This window comes from Dendrobates tinctorius, unplaced genomic scaffold, assembly GCF_039654945.1.
Source record: "Dendrobates tinctorius isolate UK_male_01 unplaced genomic scaffold, ASM3965494v1 ptg000203l, whole genome shotgun sequence".
Taxonomy (NCBI): Eukaryota; Metazoa; Chordata; class Amphibia; order Anura; family Dendrobatidae; genus Dendrobates; species Dendrobates tinctorius.
The window spans coordinates 28,255,160-28,277,310 of record NW_027361870.1 but is presented as its reverse complement, the minus strand read 5'-3'; the positions used below and the strand labels follow the sequence as shown (position 1 = coordinate 28,277,310).

General features: G+C 45.9%; 1 protein-coding gene across 5 annotated transcripts; it reads right to left on the bottom strand.

Annotated features, from left to right (window-relative positions):
- Nucleotides 1-1,200: 1,200 nt before the first annotated feature.
- Nucleotides 1,201-22,146, bottom strand: FAM161A (FAM161 centrosomal protein A). Of its 5 annotated transcripts, none has more exons than XM_073553929.1 (8): nucleotides 22,019-22,146; nucleotides 21,535-21,723; nucleotides 16,686-16,924; nucleotides 14,679-15,845; nucleotides 13,522-13,683; nucleotides 12,552-12,651; nucleotides 3,204-3,358; nucleotides 1,201-2,798 (listed from the first exon to the last, which is right to left on the bottom strand). In XM_073553929.1, exons 2-8 carry the CDS (start codon nucleotides 21,673-21,675, stop codon nucleotides 2,666-2,668), a joined length of 2,097 nt encoding a protein of 698 aa, XP_073410030.1. In that variant the 5' UTR covers nucleotides 21,676-21,723; nucleotides 22,019-22,146; the 3' UTR covers nucleotides 1,201-2,665. The 5 variants fall into 5 exon arrangements, with proteins under 5 accessions (XP_073410030.1, XP_073410031.1, XP_073410029.1 ...); XM_073553930.1 differs by lacking the exon at nucleotides 22,019-22,146 and adding an exon at nucleotides 21,873-21,954; XM_073553928.1 differs by lacking the exon at nucleotides 22,019-22,146 and adding an exon at nucleotides 21,814-21,953.
- Between the last annotated feature and the right edge of the window lie 5 nt (nucleotides 22,147-22,151).

Here is a 22,151-nt window from a genome sequence, read left to right as displayed (position 1 = left end):
ATTCTGGAAAATATATTTATTATATGCAAATGTTTCCAGTTTAAAAAGTCACATTATCAAATATACTTCCAATCAGGTTATATATAGACTTTGCATTTAAATAATTAAATTATTGCAAAAATGAAAATTAATTTTCTAAACAGTAATAAGTAAAAACGGGGGGGGGGGATTAGCTTTTCCCAAGGGAGCCTGCCCTTACATATCTCATTAGTCATCTGCCTGTAATATTTACTAGCAGATCGTGTTTGTTCTGGTAATCTAATCTATCTGGGTAAAGCTTGCCATACACATTACATGGTTGTAAACCTGAATGAAACTTTAGTCGATCATTCAGCTGACGGCCAGCTCGGCCACACACAAGCGCTCATTCGGCCGAGCGTGCCTGCGTTCTCTATGATGGCGATGGGTTATCTCCGGAGAATTAAAGAATTGGCAGTCTGAAATCGTAACTGACATCTCTTCTGATGTTTAGTTGTCCATGACTCCCAAACACCTTAATCTCTCAACCAAACCTGTTGGTATTTGTTGTTAATGCGTTTGGTGGATTTATGGGTGACTGTTGCTAAATTTTGAGTGTGTGATAATTCCCCTTCTCCTACTTTGGTTTTACCCCATCCTAGATACCCCAGTGTATACCTCTGCTGTTTGTGTGTGTGATTTGTATGATTGGTATTTTCTATTATCCTGTTTTTATCACCTTGTTAGTCTGGTTGCTTTATTACGGTACACTACTACTCCCCTCATCCCTGGGTGAAGGAAGGGTATAGACTTAGGGCAGATTCAGGAGCTAAAGCAAGGTAAGTGGCCCCGGCATCTTCCCCACTAGAAGTAATCCGGAGAACAAAGCGAGCTAGGGCGCCCCTAGCATAAGGGACAGGGAAGGAGCCCCTAATCCCTAGACACCTGACAACAGAGTCGTGACAGATGGAATGCTGAAGGCTCTTGTTCAGTGATGAAATTCATAGTTTTTAACCCCCTAAATACCCGTATATTTTCAGTTTTCCTTTTTTCCTCACCTTCTTCCAAGAACCATAACTTTTTTCTTTTAATTTTTATGCCTATATAGTCATATGAGAGCTTGATTCTTGCGGAACGAGTTGTACTTTTGAACAACAAAATACATTTTACCATATAGTGTACTGCAAAAGGGGGAAAAAAACTCCAATTGCGTTAAAATTGAAAAAAAATGCAATTCCACAATTGTTTTTTGGGTATTTTATTTACCATGTTGACTATATGGTAAAACTGACCTGGCAATATGATTCCCCAGCTAAATATGAGTATGTACGCAGATACCAAACATGTATAGTTTTTTGTTTATTTGGGTGGTGAAAAAAAATCAGAAATTTTTAAAGAAAATAATTTTGCTTTTGTTGTCATTTTCCGAAACCCGCAATGTTTCATTTTTCAGGATATGGAGCTGTTTGATGGCTTATTTTTTGCATCTTGAGCTGACATTTTGAATGACACTATTTTAGGGTAGATAGGATGTTTAGATCCCCTCTTATTGCATTTTACATAGTAACATAGTTAGCAAGGCCCAAAAAATACACTTGTCCATCCAGTTCAGCCTATATCCCGTCAGAATAAATCCCCAGATCTACGTCCTTCTAAAAGAACCTAATCACTGTAAGATACAATACTGTTACACTCCAGGAAGGCATCCAGGCCTCTCTTGAACCCCTCGACTGAGCTCACCATCACCACCTCCTCAGGCAAGGAATTCCAGATTCTCACTGCCCTAACAGTAAAGTTTACTGTAATGTTGAATTGGACAAAAAAATTTTTAATTCTGGCCTTTCGATTATTTTTCCCATTAAGCTGTTTACCGATCGGATTAATTTATTTTATATAGAGCTGATATTTCTGCATGCAGAGATACCAAATATGTGGTTTTACTTTTTTGAACTGTTTTATTTTTAATTGGGCAAAAAGGGAGTGATTGGAACTTGTGTTTTTATAGAAAAAAAAAAAACTTTAGATTTTTAAAAACATTTCCTGAAAGATTCTGGACTGACCGTGATAGTACCCTGACTTGAAAATCTGTGGTGAGTTTTGAAGAAGGCATTTGCAACCCACAAACTAAAGAATATTAGTTCTACCATGTGGAATTGGGCTAAGATCCCTGAGGAACATTTTCAGAAGCTGGTGTCTGGCTATACATCATAACGACAGCAGGTCATAACAACCAAAGATGGTCTACTAAGTACTAAAGACGCTTGTCATGAAGGTGATGCGCCTTTTTGACGGTGCGCCGGTGCAACCAAACTGCAGCAGGTTGCGTTTGGCGCAGGTCGGCGCACAGTCAAAAGGACGCATGCGCTGCCAAACGCATACTGCGCACGGCCTGCGCCCCCAGTGATAAAGATAGGGGACGCAGGACGCATGCAGCGTCATGCGCCGGTAGGCGGAGCTACCGGCGGAGGCGCGGCGGGGCTTAGCGGCGGCCGTCGCTGCGCTCATAAACGCTAGTGTGAAACTAGCCTAACGCTGCCATTTTGCTCATTCCAGGTCAATTCAGATCAAAGTAGTTTACCAGACTGCTATGTGGCTTCACCCAGATATTCACCAAGGGATTTTATCAGGTTCACCAGTCATGATTAAATGCTTATGGAGTGATCATACACACAATTTTGTAACAGGCTCTGCACCAGATAAGTTATAACTAGTTCTCTGCAACGTGGTCTTCATCGGTACTGTACTCTCCATACTTCTCTTCCCCGGAATGATTTCTCTGGATCTCATCATCTTCATCATGTTCTTGTAAATCTGCTACTTCCAATGTTCCTTCAGAGCTCCTATAAAGATAAAGAGGCAGAACTTTTTAACAAAGTTAGAGATCCTTGCCATTTCCTATTTCCTTTGTATCCATGTCTTAGACATATTGCTCTTTGCTGGATATGGAGTTGCTTAAACTGTCAATTAATTCAGTATACAATAAAGCATAATGCTGCCCCTGAAAGTCTATCAGGAGAATACAAGCAGTATTTTTCTAACTATAGAATGAATGGGGTTGTGCACATGGCTGTAAGTTGAGTAGTAATAGAGAGGTATACCGGGCTTCTACTGAACCAATCTATGAGTCATGCGGAGGTTCTGAATCGCAAAATCAGAGTTCTACAATACCAATATCGCTCTGTATTAAGGAGAACTATGGCCTTCATGCACGCACCATGGACAGGACGTTTCCTAAGAAGTATTACCTCCCGTCATCATCTACACTGAGCCTGTCCTCCTTCGAATGCTCAAGGCCTTGAACAGCTGCATTTTGCCCTTTCACTGAGACAAAGTCATCCCATAAACCGAGATCTCTGAGCACAGTAGAGTAATGTTTCTCAGCACACAGACGAGCATTTTTCTGTAAAATAAAAAAAGGTATATGATCGAGACAACACTTGAAAACCATTAACAATATCCAAATCCATAAATCAATGTCCCCAACGGTATTGGCTGTAGAAGTATCAGAATTTATTCTATTGAAGAGGAACTCAGTTTCTTTTCTATCCCTGCATTGCCCACCAGATTGTCTATTACACTCAGCACTTCTCTTCCTTACATCCATATAATTCAACCTCCTCTTTGCTTCTCTTCATCGTTCTTCATTCCTAGCTTTCAGCCTGAATGCTATTCCTATAGGCTCACAGCATCACATGTACAGCTAGTCCAATCTCTGCATGGTGTGGGGAAAGTGTGATTAGCATCACTTCTATATTCTCCTTAATAAGGGATATGAGGCATTGACCGATGTCATATGCGAGGGTCGCTATGTGTCCCCCAGGATGCGCACACGCTATGTGTCCCCCAGGATGCGCACAGTAGCATATTGAGGCCACAGGAGTGCATTGCAGTCACAGGCATAGCTGTGATTGCAATACAAAATAAAACAGTGTTGGTCTTGGGCAAGCTATTCGTCTAAGGCAGGTTTAGGAAAACCTGCCATGGGCTTTTATTTTTGAAACAGACAACAGGATGTAGTCGAGTGGTCCGTTTCCTCCCTGGCCGTATTTTCCATGTTGCCTACTGCTACAGATTCCTTGTGAGAACCCCTGCAGCAGAAGGTTGGGTGTGTCAATTTTTGGTTTGCAAGCGTGCAGAGCAGGAGGCTCTGTAGAGCTCAACCTGTGTGAGGTAACATGGAGCAAAGTGGAGCCAAAAGGCCTGGCACCACTCAACGTAGCACAGTGGTGCAGTCACGGACGGCAACCGGTTTCGGATGTGGACTGCTTTGTTTCCCGGTTGCGATCCGGAGGAATCATAGAATCATAGAATCGTAGAGTTGGAAGGGACCTCCTGGGCCATCTGGTCCAACCCCCTGCTCAAAGCAGGATTCGCTAAATCATCCCAGTCAGATGTCTGTCCAGCCTCTGTTTGAAGACTTCCATTGAAGGAGAACTCACCACTTCTCGTGGCAGCCTGTTCCACTCATTGATCACTCTGTCAAAAAGTTTTTTCTAATATCTAATCTGTGTCTCCTCCCATTCAGTTTCATCCCATTGCTTCTAGTCTTTCCTTGTGCAAATGAGAATAAAGTTGATCCTTCTACAATGTGACAGCCCTTTAGATATTTGTAGACAGCTATTAAGTCTCCTCTCAGTCTCCTCTTTTGCAAACTAAACATTCCCAAATCCTAAAACCTTTCCTCATAAGACAGGGTTTGCAGACCGGTCACCATTCTGGTCGCTCTTTTCTGAACTTGCTCCAGTTTGTTGATGTCTTTTTTAAAATGTGGTGCCCAAAACTGGACACAATATTCCAGATGAGGTCTGACCAAAGAGGAGTAGAGGGAAATAATGACTTCACGTGATCTAGACTGTATGCTTCTGTTAATACATCCTAGAATTGCATTTGCCTTTTTTGCTGCTGCATCACACTGTTGACTCATATTCAGTCTGTGATCTATTAGTATACCCAAGTCTTATTCACATGTGCTGTCACTTAGCCCTATTCCTCCCATTCTATATATGCTTTTTTCATTTTTATTGCCCAGATGTAGTACTTTGCATTTCTCCCTGTTAAAAACCATTCTGTTAGTTGCTGCCCACTTCTCCAGTTTATTTATATCTTTTTGAATCCTCTCTCTCTCTTCTCTAGTATTAGCTATCCCACCTAGCTTTGTGTCATCAGCAAATTTAATCAGTTTACCCTCAATTCCTTCATCTAAATCGTTGATAAAGATGTTGAACAATACAGGGCCCAGGACAGAGCCCTGTGGTACCCCACTTGAGACATTCTTCCAACTGGATGTGCAGCCATTTACGACCACTCTTTGGGACCGATCACTAAGCCAGTTATGAATCCACCTAACAGTTGCCTTGTCCATTCCATACTTAGTCATTTTTTCAATAAGGATTGTATGAGATACTTTGTCAAATGCTTTGCTGAAGTCAAGATATACTATATCTACAGCATTTCCTTGATCCACCCAATCAGTGATTCCATCATAGAAGGAAATTAAGTTAGTCTAACATGACTTCTTAGTTACAAACCCATGCTGACTCTGTTTAATCACTTCATTCTTATCTAGGTACTGACATACATGTTGTTTAATAATTTGTTCAAAGATCTTTCCTGGTACAGAAGTCAGGCTCACCGGCCTATAGTTGCCTGGGTCCACCTTCTTCCCCTTTTTGAAGATAGGAGCAACATTTGCTCTTCTCCAGTCTTCTGGCACTTCTCCTGTTCTCCAAGAATTTTCAAAGATTATGGAGAGGGGTTCAAAAATTTCTTCTGCTATCTCCTTCAGTACTCTGGGGTGTAATTCATCTGGACCTGGAGACTTGAATTCATTTATGTTAGCTAAGTGTTTCCTCACTATCTTTCTGTTTATAGATATCCTGGATTCTTCTATTCCCTTAATAGGACAGTGAAGAACAGGTGAGGTTACATTTCCTTTCTGAGAGAAAACAGATGCAAAATAGGAATTTAAAAGTTCGGCCTTCTCAACATCCTGTCTTACCATTTCATCATTTTCATCCTGTAAAAATCCTATAGCATCTTTGACTTTTCTTTTACTTTTGACATATCCCCAAAATCCTTTATGATTGCTTTTGACATCTCTTGCAAGCCTCAATTCATTGTCAGCTTTAGGTAATCTGATTTGTGCCCTGCAGGTTCTGCAGACAGCATTATATTCTTCTTTAGATATGCCTCCCTCTTTCCATTTTATAAACATTTCTTTCTTCCTTTTTAGCATGTGCTTAAGTTCTGTGTTCATCCATCCTGGTTTCCTTAAATGCTTCCTATTCTTCCCTCTTTTCGGAATTGTTAACAATTGTGCTTTGAGAATTTCATTTTTCAAGATTTCCCATCCTTCCTGGACATTTTTGTCTTTAAGGATATCCAGCCATTGGATCCCTCCAATTCTCTTTCTGAATCCCTTAAAATCTGCCTTTCTGAAATCTAACCTTGACGTCTGAGTCTTCACAGGTCTTCCGCCTCTAGTTATTCAAAATTCTAAAATAGCATGGTCGCTACCTCCTAGGGTCCCAGCCACTTTTACCTCCTCAACCATTTCCTCCCTGTTTATAAGGATTAGATCCAAGGTAGCAGTTCCCCTTGTTTTCTCCCCTACCTTTTGGAAGATAAAGTTGTCAGCAAGAGAGGATAAGAATTTCCTTGACCTGTTAGTTTTGCCTGAGAGAGATTCCCAACAAATGTCTGGATAGTTGAAATCTCCCATGACAACTATGTCATATTTTTTGGAGAACTTGGCCATTTGATGCATAAAGAGTTCATCCATATCTTCAGCTTGCACAGGCGGCCTGAAGTAAATGCCTACAATGGTGTCCTTTCCATTGTTCTGTCCTTGTATTCTTACCCAAACAGTTTCCACAGAATTCCCAGTCTCAGAAGCTTCAATCTCTGTGCAGATATATGCATTTCTAACATACAATGCGACACCTCCTCCTCGTTTATCAAGTCTGTTTCTTGTAAATAAGTTGTATCCTTCTAGTCTAGTATTCCAATCATGTGTACCACCCACCAAGTTTCAGTGATTCCAATGACATCATATTTCTTTTCCTGTGTTAGTAGTTCCAATTCTCCTTGTTTGTTGCCCATGCTTTGTGCATTAGTATAGAAACATTTTAGTTTGTGATTGGTTTCTCTTTTTCCAATATTTTTATTATTTAGATTCTTTTGTCTTTGTTCTTCCTTTCCACTTCTAATAGCAGAGTTCTCAATAGCATTTGTCAGGTGTATGGCTTTTTCTGGTCTTTTGCTTCCCTTCCCACGTTGTTCTAGTTTAAAGCTCTCCTTACAAGTGTAGCAAGGCGACTTCCAAATACATGTTTTCCAGTCTTCGTAAGGTGCACTCCATCTCTAGCAAGTAGTCCATCGTATAAGTAATTCACTCCGTGATCCAGAAATCCAAATCCTTGCTGACGGCACCATCGACGTAGCCAGTTGTTCACCTGCAGAATCTTATTCCACCTCCTTGTTCCATGGCCATCCACTGGGAGGATGGAAGAGAAGACCACCTGCGCTCCCAGTTCTTTCACTTTCTTGCCTAAGTTTTCAAAGTCTCTGCAGATGGTTTGCAGTTCGTTTCTTGCGGTGTCGTTTGTCCCCACGTGTAGTAGCAGGAATGGGTAGTCATCTGTAGGTCTGAAGAGTCCTGATATCCTGTCAGACACATCTTTAATTTTTGCACCTGGAAGACAACACATTTCTCTTGAAGTTATATCCGGTCTGCAGATAGCGGCCTCTGTTCCTCTCAACAGGGAATCCCCCATGACCACCACTCTCCGTTTCTTCTTCACGACATTTTTCTTTCTCCATCCAGGAGGACTCTGAAGGCGTACAAGGTTGCTGTTTGTGGGCAAAGTCTTATTCTGATGTATTTCTTCATCGTTTTCCTGCGTGAGAGCCTGGTACTGGTTCCTTAGCAGTATGGGTGCTGACTGCCTCCTGATCCTCCTGCTTCTCTGGGTCACATGTTTCCATTCCTCTGTTTCTTCAGGTGCACTTCGAATTTCTTCTCTTTCTGCAACAGCAGCAGGACCAGCTCCAATTGCGGCAGCACAATCACCAGCAGCAGCTGCATCAGCAGAAAATGAATGAGCTGATCTTGCAGCAGATTGCATCTCAAGAGGCGCCCTCACCAGTGACCCTGATCCATTCGGAGGCCCATTACAAAGTTCGGACAGCGCTGAGGAAGATGAGACCTGAGGACAATATGGAAGCCTTTCTCACTGTGTTCAAGTGCACAGCAGAGCTGGAGAGCATGCCGATGTCAAAGTGGGCTGAAGTGGTGGCTGCGTTCCTGATGGGAGATGCCCAGAAGGCCTACCTTGTCCTCAGTCGGGAGGATGGCCTGGACTATGAGAAGCTGAGATTCTTGCCCGACTGGGGGTTAATATGTAAGTGCAGGCCCTGCGTGTGTACCAGTAGTGCTTTGCAGAGTCTCGTCCCACCAGGTCTCAGGCCTAGGACTTGTTGCAGTTGGTAAAAAGATGGCTTCAGCCTGAGACCTTGACCCTGGCCCAGATAGTAGAGAGGGGGGGGTGGTCGACCGGCTGGTGAGGGCTTTGCCAGCAGCCATACAGCGTTGGGCGGGGCAAGGGGACCCGGGCACACTGGACCATCTGGTTAGACTGGTTGAGTGGTATACAGCCACTCAGGATTTTGTGCGGGACACTGCTCCACTTCGACTCTCACGTCGGGCCCCGCCCGGGAAAAGTCCACAACCCTTTGTTGGGGCTAACCAGGACCGAGCCCATGATGAGGGGGTAACCCAAAGTGAGGGTGACAAAAGTCCCGTTTCCTCTAAAGCCTCCCCAAGGTCTAGTCGTGCCACAGCTATTAAGTGTTGGTGGTGCCAAGGGCCCGGATATGTGGCTGCAACTGCACCCTAATATCTGAACCCATGGACTGTGGGTATATTCACCGTGTGTCTATGTATGCCCGGCCAGTCTGTACCGCCACTACAGGCACTGCCGGCAGCGAAGTCCAACTGTGCAGATACTCATCAACGGGTACCAAACGGAGGCTCTCTTGGACTTGTGGAGCTTAGTGACTTTGGTCCATGGGTCCCTTGTTGCCGGGGACAACCCCAAAAGATGGCAAGTGGAGGTGATGGGTATACATGGGGTACTCCGGGAGTACCCGACCACGGAGGTTATTTTTTTCCACACCGTGTGAGACATTAAACATGTGGTGGGAGTGGTGAAGACCCTTCCATATGGGACTGTGTTGGTAAGAGACTTGCCCCTGTTCTGGTCCTTGTGGGAGACCAGGGTTAACCCTCCCAAGGTAAATGTTGTTCCGGGCACGGAACTCAAAGATCCTTTGTCAGGGATACCTACCGCAGGGGTCGTCAACCTAGGGACAGAGTGTAATCCCAATAGGTTTTCCCTAGAAATAATGGCAGGACAGGTCGTGGAAACCCCACCAATACCCAAGCTGGAAATGTCCCGTTAAGTGCAGTGACAAAGTGGCTACCTGGACTTCCTGGTGACGATTGGCTTGGCCTGCAGGATAGCCACCAGGTGCAACACCAGGGCAATTTCTGGACCTGCAGCAACTGACCCACCAGTCAGAACAGGTATGCTAGGTACTGAGGGGTGAGACAGAAGCATAGTCAGACGTATATCTGAGGTCAGAAGCGGAGAGAACAGACAGGACGAAAAGACAAGCCGGGGTAAGCAACGGGAGGAATAAACGACAAAACACCTTGTCTGGGAACTAGATGCTAACAGCAAACTGGAACCTAAGCTCAGGCAAGGTGTGGAGGGCAGTGCTGCCTGATATAGCTTGGTTGGAGATTGGGGAATCCAAACCCTGACTGACACAGCAGGGTTAAATTCCTGCAGTATCTGGACATGCCCCATTATAGCCATGTGGAGACATCAGGGATATGCAGTAGAGTTAGACATGCTGCATGGACATGAGAATAAGCAGAGTGGCAGATGCAGTGAGTAGCAAGGCGGAGGGAGCACATGTGAGTTACCACCGTGACAGCACCCCACAACCTAATCCTGGGAGTAGGATCAGTGTGATGTTCACTCATTAAGGCTTCTTCATGGTGTTGTCCATGTGGGCTCCTCAAATTCTAAGAATGGCACATAGTGATCCATTCTGTACTGCAAATAAAATTAGGCAGTCACGCCGCCGCTGCAACTGCCTCCTGCCTCGGCCTCCGCGCCGCCTTCCCCCGAGCCCCACTGTACGTACCGGGCCTCGGCGTCCCGGTGCGTGAGCGCTCTGGTCCCTGCTCCTGTCTTCCATCGGGGGCGCGCGCGCACTAAGTTCAGTGGCACACGAGCGTCCCGTTTCTAGGCAACCGTGCCTAACAACCCGGCCTCTCTTTCCAGCCTGCTCTATGGCCTGGAGGTTCCTGACAAAGAAGTCCTCTGCGCACTCTGCTTATCAGGCCGCCCCTTCCTCCGGGCTGTGCCTGACCGTCATTTGTGTTATACAAGTGATTCTGGCCCCACGTCCTCTTGCGCACCTTATCTTCTCCGTTGCTAGCCCCGCTGCCTTGTCTGTGACCTTACTCCTCCATGTGCTTTCTCCTAGTGCCTACCCAGCAGTGTCTCCGTGACTTGTCCGTGTTCCCGTACCTGCACCGTGTCTACCTGCCAGTCTCTCTGTTTGTGTACCTGTGTTCCAGCCGTGTCCTCCCGCCAGTGTGACTTCCACCTGTTCTCCTTCCTGTGTCTCAGCTGTGTCTTCCTGCCAGTGTTTCCAACCCACCTGGTTTCTGTGTCTCACCCGTGCCGGACTGCCAGTGTCTGCGTCCCCTCCGTGTTCCCGTGTCGCAGCCCTGTCTGTCCGCTGCCAATCAGCCTAGTTCCTCGCTGAGGTCTGTTGTTCTTCCCCGGGTACCAGCTGCCGTGGTGATAGTCTCCCTTGGGCCTGCCCCTAACGCTCCCTGTATAGGGGGTGGTCCACCTGGTCCGCACGTCCGAGGGAGGTTCGTTGTCACGGTCCAACGGGTCCACCCTTGGAGGTCCACTAATCGCCACAGGCATCACAAACCAATCCTAAACCAATCTGTTGCTACACAAATCATCAGAAGGTGTTTACACGACATTGTACTGTTAGCCAGACAGCCGGTTTCAGGTGTTCCACTGACCTCATGCCATCGCTCTCAAAAGCTAATATGGTGCATGATGGCAAGAGACTGGAATGGAGGTCTATCCTCTTCAACAATGAGCCACACTTTTGTCTTAGGGTGCCGTCACACTTAGCGATGCACCAGCGATCCCAACAACGATACGACCCGGTCAGGATCGCTGGTGCATCGCTAAATGGTCGCTAGTGAGCTGCCAAACAGGCAGATCTCACCAGCGACGTAGCAGCGGTCGGCGGTCGTTGCTTACCTGTCAGACGCGGCGATGAAGATGTCCTCCCGCCCGCGTCCACGCGTCGCTCATCGGCAACAGCAGGAAGCCCAGCAGGAAGCAGCCAACGAGAAACGGCCCAGGACGTTCTCGCGCGATCAGCGATAACCAGTGGGGGAGCCGGTCGGAGGCAAGTGTCACACATAGCGATATCGCTAGCAATATTGCTGCTGCGTCACATTCCAGGACGATCAGCAATTCCCAGCAGGGGGGGGGCCGGTCGCTGGTAAGGTCACACACCTCTCACTGATGAGATCGCTGTTGTGTCACAAAACTTGTGACTCAGCAGCGATCTTGCTAGCGAGAGCGCTGTGTGTGATAGGGGCTTTAAACATGTTTCAAAGCTCATTTGTTGGTCAACGTAGAAGGTATCTGACTGTTGAGGTGGATGAGGCTGACATCATTGTTTGAGCCTTACCTTAGGCCATAGTCGTATTTGGGAGTCTTACCCCATTAACAGACACAATTTCTACCGATTGGAGCTCAATATCAAACTTATTCCCTGATATTGCTTTAAAAAATTCTAGCATATAAAGAGCAACATTTTTTTTACTTATTTAAACTAGCTATTGAAGCAAATTCATTTTTCAAATCTGGTTTTATTTTCTGATTGTAGATTTTTTTGGGGTACATGATTATAAAGGCAACTTTCTTGCCTATACTTCTGTTAACAGAATTCAAAGTCATGATTTACACCAGCAACTAAGACAATAGGTGCAAACTATCTGGCAATGTTCACTGACTTCTATGGGAGAGTGTTGTGGGCATGCTCCGTGACCTGTGCAGAAGCCACTGTGCAGAGAGGTAACCTTTGAGCATCACCTATTGTGAATGGTGGTCCTTACATATAGAATTCTGTCTGTGATGATAATGAGATAGCTACTGAAAAGTGATCTCTACAGAACAGTGTCAGCCTATTTTGAGGCTCAGTGGCCAGAGTAGAAACTGCAAGCTTTCAAGGTTATTTCAATGGATAGTGACATGAAAAAAAATATGTCTAACATGAAAACGTGATTTAAAAAATAGACAACTTTCTCATGACAAATGCCCGTTAACTTGAGTAACGATAAAGTATAACATTCACTTTTTAAACAATTTTTTTTTTTTTTTTGGGGGGGGGGGGTGTTCCTTTTTTTGATTTTCTTAGGATGACAAGCAATCCCTCCCTGATAGACAAGTATATCTAAAAAAGGACAATGTACAAACCTGAGAGGCCCTCTCCAATAAGAGCGGTGTCTGGGAGACCCTTTCTTTCATTGCACCCAGCTCTTCCATGTACTCTTTTGTCCGTCGTTTTTCACTTTTCCTGTTGTAGTAATGTAAAAGATATCAACGTTTAAGATTCACACTTCATTATAATTGTCAGTGATTTCCTTGTATCTCAGACGATCTGTCACTTAGGTTCTTCTTTACACATTTTGCTGACCTTCAGTGCTATTTTCAGGAGCAGCAACTGTGAGATTTCTGATGGCATTGTCATGTCCCCCATATGCATAAAACTTTTCCGAACCCATTGATTTTGGCGACACAAGACGGCCATCTGTTGTTTATGGGGGCTTCTACTCCGACAGATTATGCTGGATGAGAGTCAGATCCGTCTGGTTACATTTAACCATCCCATTCTTTTGTTTTTAGGGGAGATAAGCCGCTACCAGAGGCGTTTAGCAGCGGGTTCTGCCTTCTAATGAAAATACATGAATTCTCGCCAAACATTTATTGATATGGTTGAGTCAGAAGACCTCCGTGTCACAGCTTTCTCCTGTGTAGAGGTACCTTTACTTTCGTCTACGAGCTACTTTTTGCTAAGTAGAGGTTAGATGGAAAAGAGTATGATTTCAGAATCGGACTACACAGGGTTTAATTGTCGTCTGTTACCATGGTGACCAATGGGGTATGCATTGGAGCTGCAGACACAAAACAATAGGATTTTTAACTATGAAGTTGCCTAGTTCTCAGCATTGAAACAATAGCAGAAATGGTCGCAAAGGCATACATATCAAGGTTATAGAACGTTTCATTCTAAAATAATAAAGCGTTACAGAAAAAAGCGAAATCCAAAGTGAATTATAAAGACCGATTTAATTTTCTAATTTAGTCTATCTTTGCAGGTAACTCTGTGGTCTAGAAAACTAGGCATAAAACTACATATTCTAATTAGGACATATTACCTTATTACCTCAATTCTTTTAATTTACTATGTGTCTTTTGGGTTCGGTCTGGGTGAACAGCTCTAGCTTTCCTACTTATATGTTTCTTCAGGGTTTTCTCTTTCTCCCTCCTTCTTGTTTGTCTCTTTTTCTTGTCTTCTTCCTGTTTTAATTTGCTTTCAAGAGACTTCCTGGGTGGGGACACAAAAGGACTGAAAATGTATGGAATATCCAAGGTCGAGTTCTACAAGGGCCGCAGAGAGAGAGGAATCTAAGAGGGATGGAATAGATCCTTATGTCTAATCTAAGGCTATTCTATCAAACGGAAGGCGATGGGAGTGTATTCTAAAGATGCATGGAATCGGAACTTTGGTCTGAATCAATGACCTATGGTAAGTTTCAGCCATTTGTGTGATTTAAAGGGGATCTGTCACCCCATTTTTGGACTATCAGCTGCAGCCACCGCCATCAGGGGCTTATTTACAGCATTCTGTAATGCTGTAAATAAGCCCCCGATGTAACCTGAAAGATAAGAAAAAAAGAGTTATATTATACTCACCCCGGCGTTCGGTCCGGTCCGATGGGTGTCGCCGTCCGATCCGGCGCCTCCCATCTTCATACGATGCTGTCCTCCTTCTTGCTTCTCCCTTGGCTAATGCGCAGGCGTACTTTCTCTGCCCTATTGAGGGCAGAGCAGAGTACTGCAGTGCGCAGGCGCTGGACCTCTCTGACCTTTCCCGGCGTCTGCACACTGTAGTAATTTACTCTGCCCTCAACAGGGCAGAGAAAGTACACCTGCGCAGGAGCCAAGGGAGAAGCAAGGAGGAGAACATCATCGTATGAAGATGGGAGGTGCCGGACTGGACCGCAACACCCACCGCCCCCGACTCCGCCGCCCGGTGAGTATAATCTAACGTGTTTTTCTTATCTTTCAGGTCTTATCGGGGGCTTATCTACAGCATTACAGAATGCTGTAGATAAGCCCCTGATGGCTGTGGCCGTATCTGATAGGCCAAAAATTAGGTGACAGATTCCCTTTAAGGCTTATCTGGCTTACGTTATGGACAATTGTTTGATCTCATTTTGCATGGTGTCCTGTCAAATCGCTTGTAAAACATATAGACCTGGATTCACATATATTGATTCAATGCATCTCTTAGTTATTTCACAAGAATGTGTCCATTACCTAATAGCCTGCTCTCTCCTTTTAGATGATTCTGTGGACCTTGGAGTGATAAATGTATCATCTTCAAGAGGTAATAATCCTGCAGAACGTTTCCACAATTGGTTCCTAGGAGACTTATATGGCCAACGAGACTCTTTGAGGATTTCTTCATCTGTTTCAATGTCTTTCAGGATTTTACCCTTGTTTGATGCCAAATTTGAGGTGCGTAATTGAAAGGGATCACAAATGGTTACATGCTTTATCTCTTTATTTTTTAAGAAGCGTTTCTCGTGATTTTCATGTAGAACCCTAAAATTGGGTATCTGGGTATTGATTTTTGGTCTATGACTTTCTTCCGTTTTAGGTTGTTGACATCTTGTTTTTCTACTTTTTGAACTAGTCCGACAGGCCAGTGTGCTTGTAGGATAGGAAGAGCTGTGCAGAAGTTCTTGAGATCTCATCTGTATCCTAATCTGCCTATACAGTTCCTCTTCTTTTATCCTTTCATTAACCGAGGTTCCATATATGGATTTTGGAACCGGTTTTGCTTTGAAATGCTTGAAGGTATGGACTGAATCTGGAAGATCCTCGAGTTGCATCTCCTTTTTTTGCTTCTTGCGCTCCTCTCGCTCAATAAATAAGAAAGGTCTCTGAGATGCTTGAAGTATCTCCTTGCTTCTGTCTTTCACAAAATTGCGTCTTTCCTCATTTCTTTCCACTATCTCATGGTACAGAGGGAGATAAACTGAAGCAGGTACAGGGTTTGCTCGAAATTTCTTTTGACATTCTGCTTCTTCCTCGAGTCTCTTCTTCAACAAATTGTTCTCCATCTCAATTTCTGATTTTGACTTGACATTCATCTCCTTCTTCTTGGACTCTCGAATTGTCATATCAAATGGTTGTGGGATAGTTATTTTGTGCGACCATTCTTTACATTTACTTTTAACCTTTTGTTTCGGCTGCTGTATTACAAAATCTGTTTTCTTGATGTAATCTTCAACTGCAAATCCATTCCACATTTGACCAATTTTCTCTGTGACAGATATAGAGTCATTTGTGTCATGGTCATCTTCTCCTTCAGACAGTTCTTCCAGGGACAACTCTGACAAGCCAGATGAGCTGACTTTGTGCTTCAGAAAGAAGCATTCACATTCGGTGGGCTCAGAAGACTTCTGCTCCCACTCTGACCTATAAATTAAGAAAATATATAAAAAACATCTTACTGGGCAAACTTGTAACTTGAGAAAAGCTTACTAGGTGGCTAATAAAATGCTAATATCCCACAGCTGCTGTTTACTCCGCGCTACATCTATATTTCTTCCTAAGCTCTCTAGTCTGTTAAACTGCAAACAGGCAATACAGAGGTGGGATTTCAGATCAGGTCAACTAAGCCATGGGACAACGGTAGTTGCAATGCGTGCTGGGAAAGGAAAGGTCAGCACCTATAGTGCTAGCAAAATGCTGCTGAGGAGCAACTGCCCGGAGTAGGTGGCAAATTACAAAGCATGAGGATCTGCACATAAAATGGACTTATTAGACTACTGTGGGCCCCATATTACACAGTTAACCTTCAGGATAGCCCTGGTAGTGAATCTCAAGAATGGAGCCATTATTCTAGGCAATAGTAAGGAGCAATGTGAGTTCTTCGATCTCATAAAATCTTGGCACAATGCTGGAATGGGAGGGCATAGAGTTGTCCGAGGACTGCAGCACCTTCCTTGAACAGCAGTGCTCCAGGCTACCTACAGCACAGCTCTAATAAACTATGTTCACACGTTGCTTTTTTTCTGCAGTCAAAACCTGATCTCTTGGCAGTACAAAAAGATGCAGTCAAAAAATAGGTTTCGCTGCTTTATTCACGATCCCAAGGTTCAGCTTTTCTTCCACCATGCGTGAACAATGCAAGGTGTTAGGCGAGCAATGCGCAAAACATATGTGAAACCATGAAACATTTTTGAAAAAATGATTAATGCAGTCCCCAACCACTCTGTAAATTATTACACACGACTTGTGATGACACCTACTCACCAGTAATCTGTGTTGGCTGCAGGATCTGTGTTCTGGACTCCGTGTAGATGTAGTTTGCGGTCGTACATCTTCTCCAGCTGTTCCATATTGACTTCATGAGCGTTTTTTAATCTCTCAAGCTGGATGTAATACTCCCTGTCTGAGTGATGGAGTTTTGAGATGTCCAGCATCCAATCTTTGCAGGTCAACATTTTGCAGGATTGCTCTTCTTCAGAATCAGAATAGGAGTCAGAATCATCCTGTCAAATGTGACAAAGCAAATGTTTGTGACGAATGAAGGACTAAAATAGCTGAAAAAGTGAAAAAGAAGCTGAAAGTCATTAGCTTCGTATGTGGTAGAATGGGGTTACAGGTGTCTATAGTATGGGGTCAAATATCCTTACTGTCACGCTTACCGCTCCCGCGGGTCCCACGCCCGCCGCCTCCACCGCGCTCTCTGCTCCTGCTGCTTCCATTTCGGGCTCCGTGTTGCACGTGGCCTCTGGGCGTGCCCGCCGCTCTCAGCGCGCTCCTGCAGCAGGCGCACGTTCGCCTGTACTCCTGCCCTCCGCCCCGCGGTCAGTCTCAGGGCGCTACCCGGGGCGCATGCGCACCTCGCGCCCCAGATCACAGCGCAGGCTAAGCCATGCCGTCTCCCCGCCTCCATGACCCTGCTGACCTGACCCGGAACTCCTGCTTCTATAAGAGGCAGCCTCTCCCTATGATCACTGCCTGATCGTCACTCGTGTGTAGCTAGTGACCCTGGCCCCTTGTCTGCCTGCCTTCTCCGTTCTACCCACTGCGTTACTCCTACCCTATCTTGTTTATCCTATTTAACCTGCTCCTTGTGTTTCTCTCAGTGCCTGCCATCTCGTGTCCTCTCCCGGCCTGTGTCTTCGTCCTGCCCGTGTCTCATCGTTCCTGCCGTGCCTGCCCGAATCCTCTGGTCCACAATCCGGTGTTCCAGTCCTGCTAACGTGTCTTCGTCCCCTCTGTTTGCCTTGGTTCCGGTCCTGAACGTCTGTCCGCCTGCCTATCTCCTGCTGTGTCTCCTCTGTCCTCCTCGGGTACCGGCTGCCGTGGTGAGTAGTTTCCCCTGGGCCTGCCCCTAACACTCCCTGTATAGGGGGCGGTCCACCTGGTCCGCTCGCCCGGGGGGAGGTTCGCTTACCACGGTCCAGTGGGTTCACCCTTGAAAACCATCACACTCATAAAAGCGTTATTGCTCATATGTAAGGTCTAATGCAATTATTGGGATATACGGTATGCTGTGGACGGATGAAATCCTAATCTACCACCTCTATGAGGTTCCAGGCGACCCACCATAGTGGATAGAGAGTACTCTATGTTCAACCCAGGGCAGAGCAATACATGTGGTAAAGATATCATGGACCTAGATACATAAGGGGCTCATACTCATTTGAGGGCTGCCACCCACCCTCTCCCTTCCAATCCCTGAATAGCAGCTTTGAGGATTTACTAAAAACAAAGGGTAAAGATGGGCCAATGTGGTTCCCAACATGGTGCCTTTTATGTAATTGTGACTGTACAGGCCTCCATTGTAGTTGCCTGTTTATCTCTCTCAGGAAATCACTTTTTAGGTTCCCCAGAGTCTATGCAATAGGGAATAAGATGGTGGTTGATTAAATAATAGGGGGTTCAAGAGGTCCTGACTATTTGCTCACGTGGGGTTGCTCACATGGGGCTCATATTTTCTAATGGTGGGTCTCACTGGATAATTGAGCACTATGCTATTTAATAGACCCCCGATGGTGGATTTACCATGAACATTGACTGCAAGGGATGAGATGATGCAGTGCTTGTAGACACATGCATATCTATGGGTACTCAGTGCTTTCCCCGTAGGTTCCAATACTGATGAATCCCACAAATCTCCATTTATTTCCCTGCAGCAATGACATCACCTACATCCACACTACCGCTGCAGCCAATCAATTGCCTCAGAGATCTCATGCCAATGGTTGTAGGAGATATTGTGGATGTAGGTCATCTCACTGCTGTAACTAAATATACAGTTTACAGATCACAAGAAAATACTTAAACTTTAATATTTGAAGCTCAAGGTGCCAGAAGATACTTTTCAGATTTCCCATTAGGGCACCATGAGTTATTAGGCTGTTTCCACGTTAAGGAAACGCTGATGAGAGGACGCAGCTCCGTCCAAAGCGCTGCCCCATTTTCTACACGTGGTGATTCTGCCTGTGTTCGTCCAACACAAGCGGAATCACCGCATCCTATACATAGACTGTTATTTATCTTGGGGAGACTGAGCATCTCCGCAAGATAAATAGACATGCTGCGGTCTAGAAAGACGTGCCGCATGTCCGGTTACGCAGGTCTGCCAACTGCGTGTTTGTACGCATAGCGGAGATGGGATTTCATAAAATCCCCTCCACTATGCTGTAACATTTGGACGCTGCAGCTGTACGCAGCATCCAATCCGCAGCGTTTCCTAAATGTGGAAACATACCCTTAGTTCACGGACAAAGAGCATTATTGAATGATGCCTGTTTTTAATGCAGTGCTACCAGAAGGCCTGTAGATCACGAGCATCCAATATTGACCGTCGGCCTTGTCCCTTGTGGACATGGATTTCTCCAGAATATCTGAATTTTTTGACATCATGTACGGTAGACAGTCATAGTCTTTGCAATTTTACGCTGAGGAACATTTTTCTTAAATTACCATATTTTGCAGATTAAAACACATCATACTCCAAATTTTGGGAAGGAAAATAGGAAAACTTTTTTTTTTTAATAAAATGGTGGTGCATCTTATAATCCACTTTTGTGGTGGCTTACCTAGGGGGCAGCGGCGGTGGAGCTGGGTCCAATGTGGCAGGGTCGCTGCTGCAGGAAGCTAATGGCACCGGCAAGAGATGATAGAGGCCCCATGCTGGTAGGAGGTGGTGTTTGGGGGAGGTAGGAGTGGGGCGATGCTCCAAGCACCAGGCTGGTAGGAGGTGGTGTTCGACGGAGGTAGGAGTGGGGCGATGCTCCAAGCACCAGGCTGGTAGGAGGTGGTGTTCGACAGAGGTAGGAGTGGGGCGATGCTCCAAGCACCAGGCTGGTAGGAGGTGGTGTTCGACAGAGGTAGGAGTGGGGCGATGCTCCAAGCCCTAGGCTGGTAGGAGGTGGTGTTCGACAGAGGTAGGAGTGGGGCGATGCTCCAAGCACCAGGCTGGTAGGAGGTGGTGTTCGACAGAGGTAGGAGTGGGGTGATGCTCCAAGCCCCAGGCTGGTAGGAGGTGGTGTTCGGCAGTGCTGGGCTCCGCCGACATTTTATGAAAGTTCGGAGACCCCCAAACTTTCCATGCGGTGGCCTTTGAGAAAATGTCCGCCAGAGGCAGCACAAGCGCAATTGAGATCTTGGCAGATGAGTTCTCAGTGCCGAGATCTCAATCTGCACATGCGCCGCCTTCAGCGGCCATTTTCCCAGAGTCCAAAGCATTGAAAAGTGTGGAAAGTGCAGGGGCTACGGGCTTTCACAAAATGTCGGCGGAGCACCCGCACCACTGAACTACCCCTCCTACCAGCCCGGGACCCACAGCATCGCCCTACTCCTGCCGCCACCAGAAGGTTTCTGCAGCAGTGACCTTGGAACCCTGCTTCACTGCAGCCGGTAAGCTACATTCAGATTTTAAGACTTACCCCATTTCCGACCCAAATTTGGGAGTAAGAGTGCGTCTCATAATATGGAAAATATAGTATTCCACAATTTTAAGACGCAGTTGTTCACAGATTGGTGACCTCTGACCATCTTTCTACTTCTCTAACATGCTCTTTTTATACAGTTATGTATCATAGCTTAACATTGACCCTCCAGCTGTATTTTGCTAGTAGCCCTTACATTTCCAGCCTCTTGTTAACCCTGTACCAACTTTTTTGATTTGGGTTGCTGCCATCAAGTACTAAATGAGTTACTGGTACATTGTTCCAAATGAAAAGGCAAAGTGTCTAACTTTCAACTTCTGATCTGTGTTTTAGGTTCGGTTGTGAACAAAATATGGGTAGAAGAGACTTCTAAATCATTGCATTCTTGTCTTTGTTACATTTGACACAGCGTCCCAACTTGGGAATTGGGGTTGTATGAATGTTCCTCCTGTTAACACATCAGTGGTCACTTGCCTGTGTAATCATACAATTGTAACAGCAAATATGGACTAAAAGCTGTAAGTCTTCCTCTGACCATTCACCTGGTCGTTTGGTCAACCATCATATTCCACTTATAGTAGGGTAGGTGATTAGTGGATTGGTGAGGGTCTGACCGCTGAGCTGCCCACTGATTGTCACAATAGGGGATACGTCCCCCCGCTGTGAATGGAGCACAACGCTCACACATGTGGCCGGACACGCCATTCAATCTCTAAATAGCTGAAAGTTGTATTTGGTTATCTCCAGCATTTCTGTAGATAATGAATGGAGCAGCACAGATGCACGACCGCCGCAGCAGTTCTGACCATCAGTGAAGCGTTCAACAACAACAGTTTTTGCTGCGGTGTACAGTACCATGAATCCCTATGGGAATCAAAAACCGCAATGCAGACGGTGCGGAATTTTCCGCGCGGATTATCTGCAGATTGAAGAATTGATATGTCAATTCTTTCTGCGGATTCCGCTGCGGTTTGCCATCTCCTCCATTGAGATGAAAAACCGCAGACCAATCCGCAGGTAAAACCGCAGGTCTTTTTACAAAATCCACGCGGCCAAATCCGCACCCCATTCCGCAGCGTGTGCACACACCCTTAAAGTCCCGGACAATCCCTTTAAACTTCAGAAGCCCATATCTCTGCAAAGGATTGGAAGGAGAAAACGTTATCAATCCTCTGCCCCTTTCGGCGCGTCCTCACCAGTCCCGGCTCCTCGGCGCAGCCCCGCAGCTTCTCCTCCTCCTGCCTCTCGTACAGCGTGCGGGGGGCTCTGGTGCGGGGGTTCACTGGGGTGCGGACACACGATGCGACCAGCACTGCGTCCCTGTGAGAGCTCGCCATCACAACCGCCCGGAGAGACGCTGCACTGTTGCCTAGCAACCGCTGATGCTACGGGGTGAGAGAGGGGACAGAAAGCGGAAAAGAAGATCAGCGGCTTGGAAACAAAAGCCGCAGCAGATGGCGATAATCGGATCCCACCATCTGCTGGAGGAGCCTGCGCTGACCGCAACAGACCGCGGGGATCAGCGGAGACCTACGGGAGCCACCGTATCACTGCACTGCTGGAAATCCTCCACAGTGTGTCACAGATACACGCGGAGCGTTACCCACATGGACATGCTATGTGGAACACAGATGGGGGAGCAATAAAGTTTATTTGAAAGAAAAAAAAAAACCCTCCTACCCCGGAAGTGCAGAGCTGTGGCCGCTGCGGGCCGGCTCCACTGATCCCGGAAGAGACGTGGCGCGCTGCTGTGTGCGCTGTGCCGCGATGTGATTGGCTGTGTCCGGAGTGCGGTGCCCGCAGCTGGGGAGAG